This window comes from Puma concolor, chromosome A3 (assembly GCF_028749965.1).
Source record: "Puma concolor isolate L17-30 chromosome A3, mPumCon1.1.hap2, whole genome shotgun sequence".
NCBI classification, from domain to species: domain Eukaryota; kingdom Metazoa; phylum Chordata; class Mammalia; order Carnivora; family Felidae; genus Puma; species Puma concolor.
Genome location: NC_141669.1, coordinates 3,866,911 through 3,878,160, shown reverse-complemented (window position 1 = coordinate 3,878,160; position 11,250 = coordinate 3,866,911). Strand labels below are relative to the sequence as shown.

The following is an 11,250-nucleotide window of genomic DNA, read 5'->3' as shown; positions in this document are numbered from 1 at the left end:
AAAAAAAAAAAGTCCAAGATTCATCCAGGATCAAAACGTAAAACACACGCCAAGTTTTCAGGTTTTCAAAATACATAGACTCCGTCTTAGAAATGGGTTTGGTTTGCGTTTTCCACAAGTCTCGCAGCTGCAGCGGGGGCCGCCACGTAAAACCACCAGCACAGAATTGTCACTTGTAAACCGCTGGTTCGAGGATTCGTGGCGAGAGTCAACGTCCGGCCCGCGACTGCATCGGTCTATCATTTTGAAAGGTTCAAGAAAAAAAAAAAAAGGTAGCCAACTCCAGAAATCCAGTTCTGTACGGAGAACCCTGCGAACCCCTAGCCCTCTCGCGTCCCCAGGGTCCTACCCGAATCCGATGGTTCATCGAGAAGGGGAACCACACAACTCCGTCCCTCGGTAGCCAAAGCTCGCGGGCTTCGCGTCCCAGGGGTGGGGGCCGGGGGGAGGCCGCGGCTTGGGGCTGGGGGGGGGGCACAGGCCCCCCCCCCCGGAAGTGGGGGAGGGGAGGCAGGGAGGGTGCGGGGCCCCTCGGCCTAGCATCGCCGGCAGCGTGCGACGCCCCGTTCGGTCTCGCCAAATCTGGGTAAAAATGGAGGCCGAACCCTGGTAAACCGTGTCAGTAGGTTAGAAAGGAGTAGTGGTGATTCTGCGCTGAGTTTCAATTAGCCGCCGAAACCGCCCCCGCGGCGGGCGCCCGGGCGCGGGGGTGGGGCTGGCCGGCCTCCCCCCTGCCCCCCGGCCCCGCGCGGCCTCCCCCTGCCCCTCCCCCGGCGCGGCCCCCCGGGAAAAGAGGGGCGGAAGGCACGGGGGGGGGGGCGGGCCCAGGCGAAGCGGAGCCCAGAGAAAGGGGGAGGGGAGGGGAGGGCCGCGCGAAGGGCCCGCGGCGAGCAGGGCGCGGAGCCCCAGGAGGAAACGGGGGAAGGAGAACACCCCCGAAGCCGGGGCGCCTTCCCGGAGGCAAGTTCCGGGGCGGCCCGGGAGCCGGCGCGCGCGCGCGAGGGCGCGGGTACGCGGGTGCGGCGGCGCCTCTCCCGGTTCGCTCCCCCCACCCCTACCCCGCCCCGCGGGCCTCGGGGCACCGGCGTCCCCACGCGCCTCCGGGGCCCGACCCCCGCGGGCTGCGCCCTCGGTGCCCCCGCCGACACCCCGGTGGCCGCGGCTCGGGTGGCGGTGCCAGGGTCCCCCCCCCCGCCGCCCCGCCGCTCTCCCGCCCGCGCGGAGCGGCCGGGAAGAGACCGACACCGACAAGCCCTTCCGGCCCCAGGCGCCGCTCGGGGTCGGGAACGGCGGCCTCGCTCCCCACAGCATCTACCTCTGCGCACACGCGGAGATGCAGCGTTAGGGGAGGGGAAAAAAAAAAAAAAAAAAAGAGAGAGAAAGAAAAATTCAAAACTGGAAACGGCCGTCCCCACCCTCCAAAGGAGATCGGCGGGGAGCAGAGCGCCCCGAGGGCGGCGGTCACCGCAACGCGCAGCCGGGACGCAGCCCGGGCGCAGAGAACGCGCACCCCCAGCGAGCGCAGGACACCGACGGCGCGCGCGGGCCCCGGGTCCTCGCCCAGGCCGCCCCGCCCCGCCCCGGCCGGGCTGGGTAGGGGGGAGGGGGGGAGAGTGGGAGTGGAGGCGGAGGTGAGAAAGGAAACGGACGGGGCGGGGGGCGGGAAGGGAAGGCAGAGGGAAAGAATCCTCCTCCCAGGATTTCAATCACCAGCCACCGAAGGCAGAGGAAAAAGAAACCGGCCTGCGGAGTGAGCCCTTTCCAGCCTAATCCCACTCCCATCCGCCGCACAACAGCCTCGTCACTGAATGCGCTGCGACAACATGGGCCTCCAGTTGGACTTCTATAGAGACTATTGGAGATGCGAGTTTCTATCAGTTCCAGCTGATTTATTAAAATTGTCAAGATACAGACTTCCAGCACAAAAAAAAAAACAACAAAAAAAAAAAAACAGGGAACGATGTCGACAGTGCATTGAGCCTGCTTTGCCACCATTTGCTACAAAATATGCAGATGGTCTGTACTTTATTTAGATTATATTGCACAAAATGAGAAACTTTTTAAACTATGTGCCTTTTTTTTTCTTTTTTTTTTGCTAAAAATCGAGAATCCAGTTTCAAACCTTCCATCTGGGGCCCCATCCACATATCACAGCGTATGAGATACATAAAGTCCTACTATAGTACAGTACATATACAATCTTTAGACTAAGATAACAGCTCTGAGGTCTATATCACCATTTTCAATAAATCTTTACCTACAAATATTGAACAAATCTCTACTATAGCTGTACAAAAAAAAGTTTGCTTTTTTTTTTTTTTTTAAAACCACAAGGCCTTTAGATGCAAGGATTATTTTAAAATTTTAATCCTTTTAAAACCAGGACATAACGTACCAACATACTTGCATGCTAAAAAACAGAGGAAAAAAAGAAATCAAAAGGGAAGAAGTGCCTGAAAGTCTTACTGAAAAAACACAGCAAGAATGTTCCCTTTTCACTGTACAAAAATACGCCTGAAAATATATTAATTTTTAAAAAAGACTGAGGTCTGTTATGTATCAAAAATGTTTCAATACCTTTTGTACTGAGGTCTAGGCTGTCTGGTATTCAATCAAGGAGGTATAAGGGAACAAGTTACAAAAAAAAAGTTGGCAAGTAGAAATCACATTTGTAAAACCATAAACAATTTGATCTGAAAAGTAAACTCTGATCTTAAGTCAGTTCACAGTTTTTTTTTTTTTTTGTAAGCGTTTGTACAGTCTGCATTTTTTCAAGCTCCCTGCAGTTTTGTTAAGAATCGGATGCATAGAAGACATCAGTTTTCTCCCTCCAAAAAAATAAAATAAAATAAAAAAGTTGCAATGGTCCCTTTTTTGTTTTTGTGTTTGTTTCTCTTTTTTTTTTAAAAAAAAATCATCAGTTCTTTAAGATCTCTTACGAAAAAAAAAAATCTCCAACCAACTCCCTAGCGTAACGGTTGTGCTGCCGAAAAGTCCTCTGCAGACGTCTTCCAGACTTCAAAGACCGACAAGCTTCAAACAGCGCCTTCCGGAGCGGGTCCTCCCTCCCCTCCCCCGCCCTGTCCCCTCCGCCTTTGTTGCAATCACGAATTTCAAGAAAAAGAAATAGTAATTACAAAACCACATTTGGGGGTGGGGGTGGAAATCACAACTCCGGACTAGGTATGCAACTACCTTGAGACACGATAAAGGAAGGGAGGGGAGCAAAAACAAAAACAAACAAACAACCCCCCCCCAAAACAAACAAAAAAAAAGGGACAGGAAAAACGGTTTAAAAACTAGTCATTTCACTTTAACTCCACCAAAATTTTCATCATCTTTTCCAATTTCTTTGTGTCACGACATCATATCGAGATCAGCATCTCATGTCTCCCCTCCACCCTACCGCCACCACCGCCACCACCGCCACCATCATCATCATCATCATCATCATCATCATCATCATCACCGCCACGACCACCACGACTTCCTCCCGAGGAACCCTGCTCAGCACCCGCGGAGAGAAAGAGCGAGAAGCGGGGCGCCCCTCTCAATACGTGAACACCAGGTCGGAGAAGTTCGCCTCCAGCCAGTCCCCCGCGATCATCTCGCTCAGCTCGGGCGTGCAGTAGTCGGGGAACTCGAAGTGGGAGCCCAGGCTGCCCTCGCTGAACGAATCCAAATCCTTATCCACCAGAGACAGGGACAGGTTCCCGGCCGCCGCGCCGCCCCCCAGCTGCTGCTCGCTGGCGCTGTGCGCGCTCTGGGAGAAATTCAAGCTCAGGTCGAACATCAGGTCGTCGGCGTCCTCGCCGCCGCTGCCGCTGCCGCTGCCGCCGCTGCTGGACGAGGAGGACGAGGACGTGGAGACGGAGCGCGAGGACGCAGGCGACAGCGCGGGCTGCGCGAGCGGCGGCGGGTGTTGCTTGGTGATGTTCTTGAAACTGTAGTAGAGGCGGCTGCCGCCCCCCGCGCCCGAGGCCGCGCCGGCCCGCACCTCGTCGTACAGGCTCGCGCCCTCGGGGGACTCGGCCGAGCTGCTCAGCGTGGGGCTGGCGGGCACTTTGGCGACGTTGTAGCGTCTCAGCAGCTGCGGCGGCTGCTGGCCCGGCGGCTGCAGGAGCTGCTGGTGCGGCGGATCGTCGTCGTCCTCGTCCGCCTCCTGCTTGATCCGCAGCTGCAGCTCGTCGTCGTCCTCGTCGTCCTCGTCGTCCTCGTCCAGGAACACACACTTGACGGTCTTGCCCGCGCCCCCGCCGCCGCCGCCGCCGCCCGCGCCCGCGCCGCTCACGCGCAGGCTGCCGAGCACGTAGTCGTCGCCCGCGCCGCCCAGGTCCCCGGGCTGCGCCGCCTTGGCCGCCCCGGCCTTGGCGCCGCCGGCCGCGGGGGCCGCGGGGGCCTTGAGCTTGCCGCATTTCTTGCTAGAGCCCTTGGAGGTCTTGGCGCCGCCCGCGCCGCCGCCCGCGCCCCCGCCGCCGCCGCCGCCGCCGCCGCCCGCGCCGCCGCCGCCGCCGCCGCCCCCGCCGCCGCCGCCGCTCTTCTCGGGGCTCTGGCTGGCGCTGGGCTTGGCCGAGGGGTCCATTTTGGGCTTTTTCCGGGGCCGGTACTTGTAGTCGGGGTAGTCGGCCATGTGCTTGAGCCGCAGCCGCTCCGCCTCCCGGATGAACGGGATCTTCTCGCTGTCCTTCAGCATTTTCCACCGCTTGCCCAGCCGCTTGGAGATCTCGGCGTTGTGCATGTCCGGGGACTGCTCCATGATCTTCCTGCGCTCGATCTTGGACCACACCATGAACGCGTTCATCGGCCGCTTGATGTGGCCCGACGCCGTCTTGCACCAGTCCGGGTCGCTCTCGTCCAGGGCCACCGGGCTGCAAGCCATGAATTCGCCCTCCTCCGTGTCCAGCGCCTCCCGGGGCAGGTTGCTCTCCGCTTCCAAGCTCTCCGCCTGCTGCACCATGATCCGCCGCGGGGCTGGGCGCTCCAACCCGGGCCGCTCGGTCTCGTGCGGAGGTCCCCCTCCCCCTCTCGCCCCTCCACCTTCCCGGGCAAGTTGCAAAGTCCTCGGTACCCCGCGTCCGCGGCTCCCCCCCTCCCCCCCGCCCCCCCTTCCAGGCTGCACACAGCGGCTGCGGCGGCTGCGGCGGCGACGGCCGCCCGAGCGCGGGAAGCTGCGGCCGCGACGGGAGAGGCGGCGGCGGTCGAGGCAGCCCGGGACCCCCTCTCTCCGGCTCGTGGCTCCCGCCGCAAGCGCCGGACCCCGAGCACTCCCAGGCGCGCGCGCTCCTTCTGCAAAAAGTTGAGGGCTCTCTCCCAACTAGTTATCAGGGCGTCATATGGGTGACATCACTCTGCGGGCCAGCCAATGGCTGCTGCCCGGCTCCGCCCCTCTCCCTTTATTAACTCCTCGGCCACGCCCCCCCGCCCCCCCCCCCCCCCCCGCTCGTCCGCCCTCGGGGCTGCTTTGCAAAGATGGGGGGTGGGGGAGCAGGAGGAGGGGGGGAGGCACGTCTGGAAATATGTTATTTAAAAAAAAAAAAAAATCCGCGTGTGTGCACAGATGCGCCGCTTCCCGGGATGCGCGGGAGCCGCGCGCTGCACCGCGGCGAACCGGACTAGTCCGGGCCGGGCCGGGCGCCCCTTTGTGCAGGGTCCCCGGGAGGCCGGTCCGAGCGAGCCGACCGGGCGCGCTCGCCCTCCCGGGGCACACGCTCGGGCACGCGCGCAGCCGGAGCGGGCGGGTGCCGCCCGGCGCGCCCCCGGGTGGCTGCCGCTGCCTCCCGGAGCCGCGCGCGCCCGAGCCCGCCGGGGGAGCCCGCCGCGCCCCGGCCGACGGCAGGTGGCGCTTTAACACAACACCTCCCGGGCACGTGGGCTCTCTCTCTCTCTCTCTCTCTCTCTCTCTCTCTCTCTCTCTCCCTCTCTCCCCCCTTTTCCCTTTCTCCCTGTTTTTCTAAGGCAAAGAAATCCATATAAAGCCCGAGAGGCTGCATTCTCCCTTCCCCCCGTCTGCATTTTCGGTGCTTTGTCCCTTTTCTCCCCGTGTTTTCCCTGCCTCGGCGGCGACCGGAGACGCAGCGGGACCGTTTGGCCGCGCCCGGCCCGCGTGCGTCCCGCCCCAGGCGGAGGCCGGAGTAACGGTCTGCGGGGTTGGGCTGGGGCGGGGGCCCGGTCCTCGCGTTCCATCTGGCCACTCCCGAGGCTGGTTCTGAACCCGGTTCCCGGGACCCGCGAGCTTCGGCACGGCCCCGCCCCCCGGGCTCTCCAGCCCGCCCTGTCCCCTCCCCCCGCTCCCCACTCCTTCCCGTTCCCCCTCTTCCTCTTTGTCCCCTCCCCCTCTCTCGGTCACCAGCGCCCTCCGGAGCAGCCTCGTCCTGAACGTCTAGCGAGGAGCCAGCACGCCTTGCGGGGCCTCGGCTGTTTTAGTTAGCGACACGGACCGAGGAGAAAAGTAGGTGCACCCCAACTTCCGAGTCCAAATAGGTCCCGTGTCTGTGCCCAGGTGGGGCGCACTGCTCCTAGGACTGCGAGCGTAGCTGGAGAACAGGCTGGCTTATGTAAAGCGGCCCCATGGCCCGTCGGTCCCGCTGTGCTACTTGGAAACCCGTTTCTCTTTGTGTTTCTTTATTTAGTCGCTGTTACCCATCTGTGGATATTCTGCGGGGAGATTGAAAGAAAACCTGCTTCCTATTCATTGCCTGTCGTCATCGCTGCCTTCACACCCTCCAGCGCTGGCGAGCCGGCAACTTTGAGTAATTCCCCGAGATACTGCCCAGAGTATTTCGCGAGACAAGTCAGCCTCTTAGGACTCGCACAGTGACCCCAACCCGCTGCTCCCTTTCGGGTTCCTTTCCTGCAAACGACACTGCATGGCTTGCACATTGCAGTTTCCCATGTCTTTAGTCACAGAAAATGGTACCATGTTTTCACATTTTTCACAGACCATGGCGCGCGCGGTTGTGTGTGTGTGTGTGTGTGTGTGTGTGTGTGTGTGCGCGCGCGCGCGCCACCATTGCAGTACCCTCCCCCACGTTATTCATCGTAAAGAAAAACACTGCGTCCAATCCTTGTGATATTCAAGCCAATCCTGTGGGCAATCTATGCTCTCCAGCCATCGGAACCAGAGGAATTTACAGTCATCCATACAGGGTGACCGCAAGTCTGGAGATGTATAAAACCGAAGGCAGTGTGTGAAAATCCGTATTCACTCCCACAAGGCAAGCCCTGCCTCGTGTTCCTGTCTCTGCGTGCACACTTCCCAGCCATTTCAGCTCCTGGGAACACGGCCGGAGGGTGGGTGGATGGACTGGTGAATCCTCACAGCTCCCCCCCACCCCACCCAACACATGATAAATCCATACTCCAGCCAGAAGCCTCGAAATAATTTAGCCCAGTTGCATTATTTTCGTGCAAACCATGAGGGCATCTAGCATTTCAGACTCTGAGAGAGAATGCCTTTGCGAATCTTAAGCAAATTCGGTGTTTATTTGCCTTTTTCACTTGACAGCAAACATCATGTTTAGCTTCAGAATGAGAATTAGATTAAGTGCAATCAGGCTGGAAAATAATGGATTTATTCTGGGAGTGCTATGATCTTCTCAGAGGAAATATAAGTTAATATTTAGTCTTTCAGATAAGAAACATAATTTCTGTTCTGAGAAAGATGGGTCACCCTTGGAGAAGAGAAAACCAGTGACAGGGATTGTTTATTAGTGCGAGCCCGGGCAGCAGGGACCATGAGAGGGAAGTGCTGTGACTTGATGGGTCTTTCCATAAACACACAGTAGAGGTTGGCGGAGCAAAAGCAGGGCATGGAGACTTCCACGGGAATGGACTGGAGCTAATTCCCCCCTCTGTCTTCTATAGAAAGGTCCCAATTTTCAAAAAGGATTACCTAGATTGCTATTTTGTAACACGATCTACCCACCTCCTTAATGTTAGTGAATTTAGTGAGGATTTGAAGGGAGAAAAGAAAAACTAAATAACTCATGTATACTTTTTCTTTCTTTTCTTTTTTCTTTTCTTTTTTTTCTTTTCTTCTCTTTTCTTCCCTTTCCTTTTCTTTTCCTTTCTTTCCTTTCTCTTCTTTTTTTTTTTTTCCACCCTCTCTATGGGAAGGTTTTAAAATATGCCTAACATTAAAAGAAAAGAAATGGGAACATGCCTGAGACCTGAATGCTTCTCACAGGAACAGTATTTACTCGTAAAAAAACGGATGCTTGCAGCATCAGCATCAACCAACTAGTTAAAGGAACTTGAGGCTAACAAATGGAAAATGCAGTCCTCTGTAATGATACACTTCCTGAAAGTTTAGCTTAGTAAAATGGAAATTTGTCTGCTATATTTAAAACTGGTGAATGCATACCGGGATTAGACCTCTGAATCATCTTTTCATAGCCAATATACATTTCATGTGTGTGTATATCTATGGACGTCTCTGCATAGATATAGCACGTTTTCCTGCTAATATTAAACATTGTGGGGTATATAATTAACGCTCAGAGTCTTAAGATGTACATTCTATTATAGCCACAAATGACTATTTTTATCATTATTATTATTATTTTTTTACAAATGTATCTTTAGAAAGAAGACCTTTCATTTATAAGAACTATTATGTAAGGGGTAAGCTATTATACGAAATCGCTCAAAATCATGATAACACATTTAGAATACATGCAAAGTGTTCCTACTCCCTCTGAACAAGAAACATTTTGCTAAGCAAATAATACACTAAAAACATCACTGAGTAAATATTTGACCCGTTAAATTGAACATACCCGTTTCACAAGAGCTCTGACTACGTGCATTATCTCCATCGCTGAAATGATACCCTGCAGGACAATTCTTTCCATCTCCTCTCTCCTGACCCACTCTCCTGAAACGGGCTTCTCCCCTCACTGTTCTGCTAGCTCTTGGCATCTCTGCCTCAGACCTGAATCCTGAGTTTGATCCCTGTATCCTCTGTCTACCTGGAACCCCCCTTGTACGTATCCTCAGACCTGGTGACGGGTGTCAGTTGAACTCCCAGACTCTCCAGACCCTGTTTTTTTCTCATGGTGCTTTAGGGCCTTGGCATTTTAGCCTATCCATCTAGAACTTGCTTTTCACCTGATCTTTGCATTATCGATCTCCTGCATTGCATTTAGCCCCAGGTGCAATGCTGGAGGTGGGGGTGGGGGTGGGGGTGGGGGTGGGGGTGGGGTGTGCTTCCAGGCACCTGCTGCCCCTTCCCTCCACACATAGGCTGCCAGTGACTGTCACTTCATGTTTGGTACATCAGGACATACTTTAGTTGCTACAATAATCTGTTGATATTCTCACTCGTGTATTCTCTGAATCACCCAGCCAGAGAGTACGCTTCATTAAAACACTAGCAGAAGGACATAGGGCAGGGACTCTGAACCTTATTTATAAAACGTAATTTTACATCATGACCAGCACACAAGCTGTATGTATACAAAGCAGGAACCAAAGTGTCACAAATGAGTATCTCTCCTTATCCAGTGTAATACAGGCTACTTCCTTTTCCATTTCTTTAAACAATGTTGGTTAAAATCCACTGAGTTCACCTATTAATGAAACACTGTTGAAGTTTGAGTGACGGTGGCTTGGGTGTTCTAAGACTCTGGAATATTCTGCCTTGGATTGAAAATTCCAGTTCCAGTGTCCTTCTTTCCCTTTTCCTTTCCTTTTTGTCCCTCCCTCCCTTCCTTCCTTCCTTCTTTCCTTCCTTCCTTCCTTCCTTCCTTCCTTCCTTCCTTCCTTCCTCCCTCCCTTCTTTCCTTCCTCCTTCCTCTTCCTTCCTTCCTTCCTTCCTTCCTTCCTTCCTTCCTTCCTTCCTTCCTTCCTTCCTTCTTTCCTTCCCTCTCTCCCTTCCTTCCTTCCTGTAATTATTTTAGTGGATCTCATCATGTAGCCCTTGATTCTTAATAATAACAAAAGAATTATACAAACCTACTGCCTCCAAACTTCATGTTTTTTCTTTTTATATTATTTGTATGAGCTACGTATTTTCTTTTAAATGGGCTTTTTTAAAGTAGTTTTAGGTCCACTGCAAAATTGAGTGAAAAGTACAGAAAATCCTCATATATGCCTGTCCCTCACACATGCACAGCCTCCCCCACTGTGGACACACCCTATGAGAGCTGTGCGTGGTTAACGTTTGTGAACCTACACGGACTCATCACAATCGCCCAGAGCCCGCAGTTGACATTAGGGCTCACTCTTGGTGGTGCACACTCTATAGGTTTCGATAAATGGATGATGACACGATATGTCCATCACGATGGAATCGCGCAGAATAGTTGCACTGCTCTAAATGCCATTTGCGTCTGGGGTCTGGCAACCACTAATCCTCTTACTCTCTCTGCAGTTTCTTTCTTCTTGGTCTTTTCCAGAATGTCTTATAGCTTGAATCCTGCAGCATGTAGCCTTTTTACATTGGCTTCTTCCACTTAGAAAGAAGTATTTAAGGTTCCTCCCGGGCTTTTCATGGTTGGACAGCTCGTGTGTGTGTGTGTGTGTGTGTGTGTGTGTGTGTGCTGAGTAGTATTCCATTGTCTGGATGGACCACAGTGTATCCACTCACCTGGTTGCTTCTAAGTTTTGGCAATTGTGAGTAAAGCTGCTCTAAACATCCATACGGAGTGTTTGTGTGGACCTAAGTTTCCAAATCCTTGGGTGAATACCAATGAGCTGGATCCTGTGGCCAAAGCATATTTAACTTTGTGAGCAACCATCGAACTGTCTTCCCGAGTGGCCACCCCGCTTCCCATTCCAGTAGGGGTGCGGGCAGCATCCACCTTCTCACCGTCATCCCCAAGTGCTGAGAAGAACACCAGCGCCTGGGGGGAGGCCCACAGATGTTGCTGTTGTGGTGGTTCGAACCTCTGTCCGTCCAGTGCCTCCAGCAGTCCCTGGCAGGCAGTAGCCGCTCGCCAAATGTCCAGTGAATTTTCCTATTTGTTCACGCACCCCAGGGAGCTCGGCCAGTTCTCCCACCCAAGTGACCCCGGATTTCACTCGCTCCTGCTGGTTTCCGTGTGCATTTCGGCTGTCCTCAAGACTCTCAGAATTTCAGCCCCAGACACCGAGCCGGTCTCCCAGTTACCACGCTGCAACTAGACCCTCCTCCAACATGCGGCCGGGCCCATAGGGCTCCCCAAGTTCATGTCCAATGGAGCGCCTCGCCCTCGAACAAAATCCACTCCCCTTTGCAATGCAGGCAAAGCAGGGTTCTTTTCTTTCGGC

The 11,250-nt window shown here is 54.7% G+C and overlaps 1 protein-coding gene and 1 long non-coding RNA gene across 2 annotated transcripts; one reads left to right on the top strand and one right to left on the bottom strand.

The window, feature by feature from the left end:
• Positions 1–1,994: 1,994 nt before the first annotated feature.
• On the bottom strand, positions 1,995–5,065 carry SOX11 (SRY-box transcription factor 11). The gene has a single exon (XM_086699947.1). The coding sequence runs from the start codon at positions 4,955–4,957 to the stop codon at positions 3,551–3,553; it is 1,407 nt and encodes a 468-aa protein (XP_086556073.1). The 5' UTR covers positions 4,958–5,065; the 3' UTR covers positions 1,995–3,550.
• A 738-nt stretch (positions 5,066–5,803) lies between these two features.
• On the top strand, positions 5,804–7,213 carry LOC147582192 (uncharacterized). The gene is made up of 2 exons (XR_015248831.1): positions 5,804–6,448; positions 6,630–7,213. It is a non-coding gene; the product is annotated as an uncharacterized LOC147582192 (long non-coding RNA).
• Positions 7,214–11,250: the final 4,037 nt, after the last annotated feature.

Coding starts and splice junctions, on each gene's coding strand:
- SOX11 (XM_086699947.1), bottom strand. CDS start 4,957: ATGGTGCAGCAGGCGGAGAGCTTGGAAGCGGAGAGCAACCTGCCCCGG.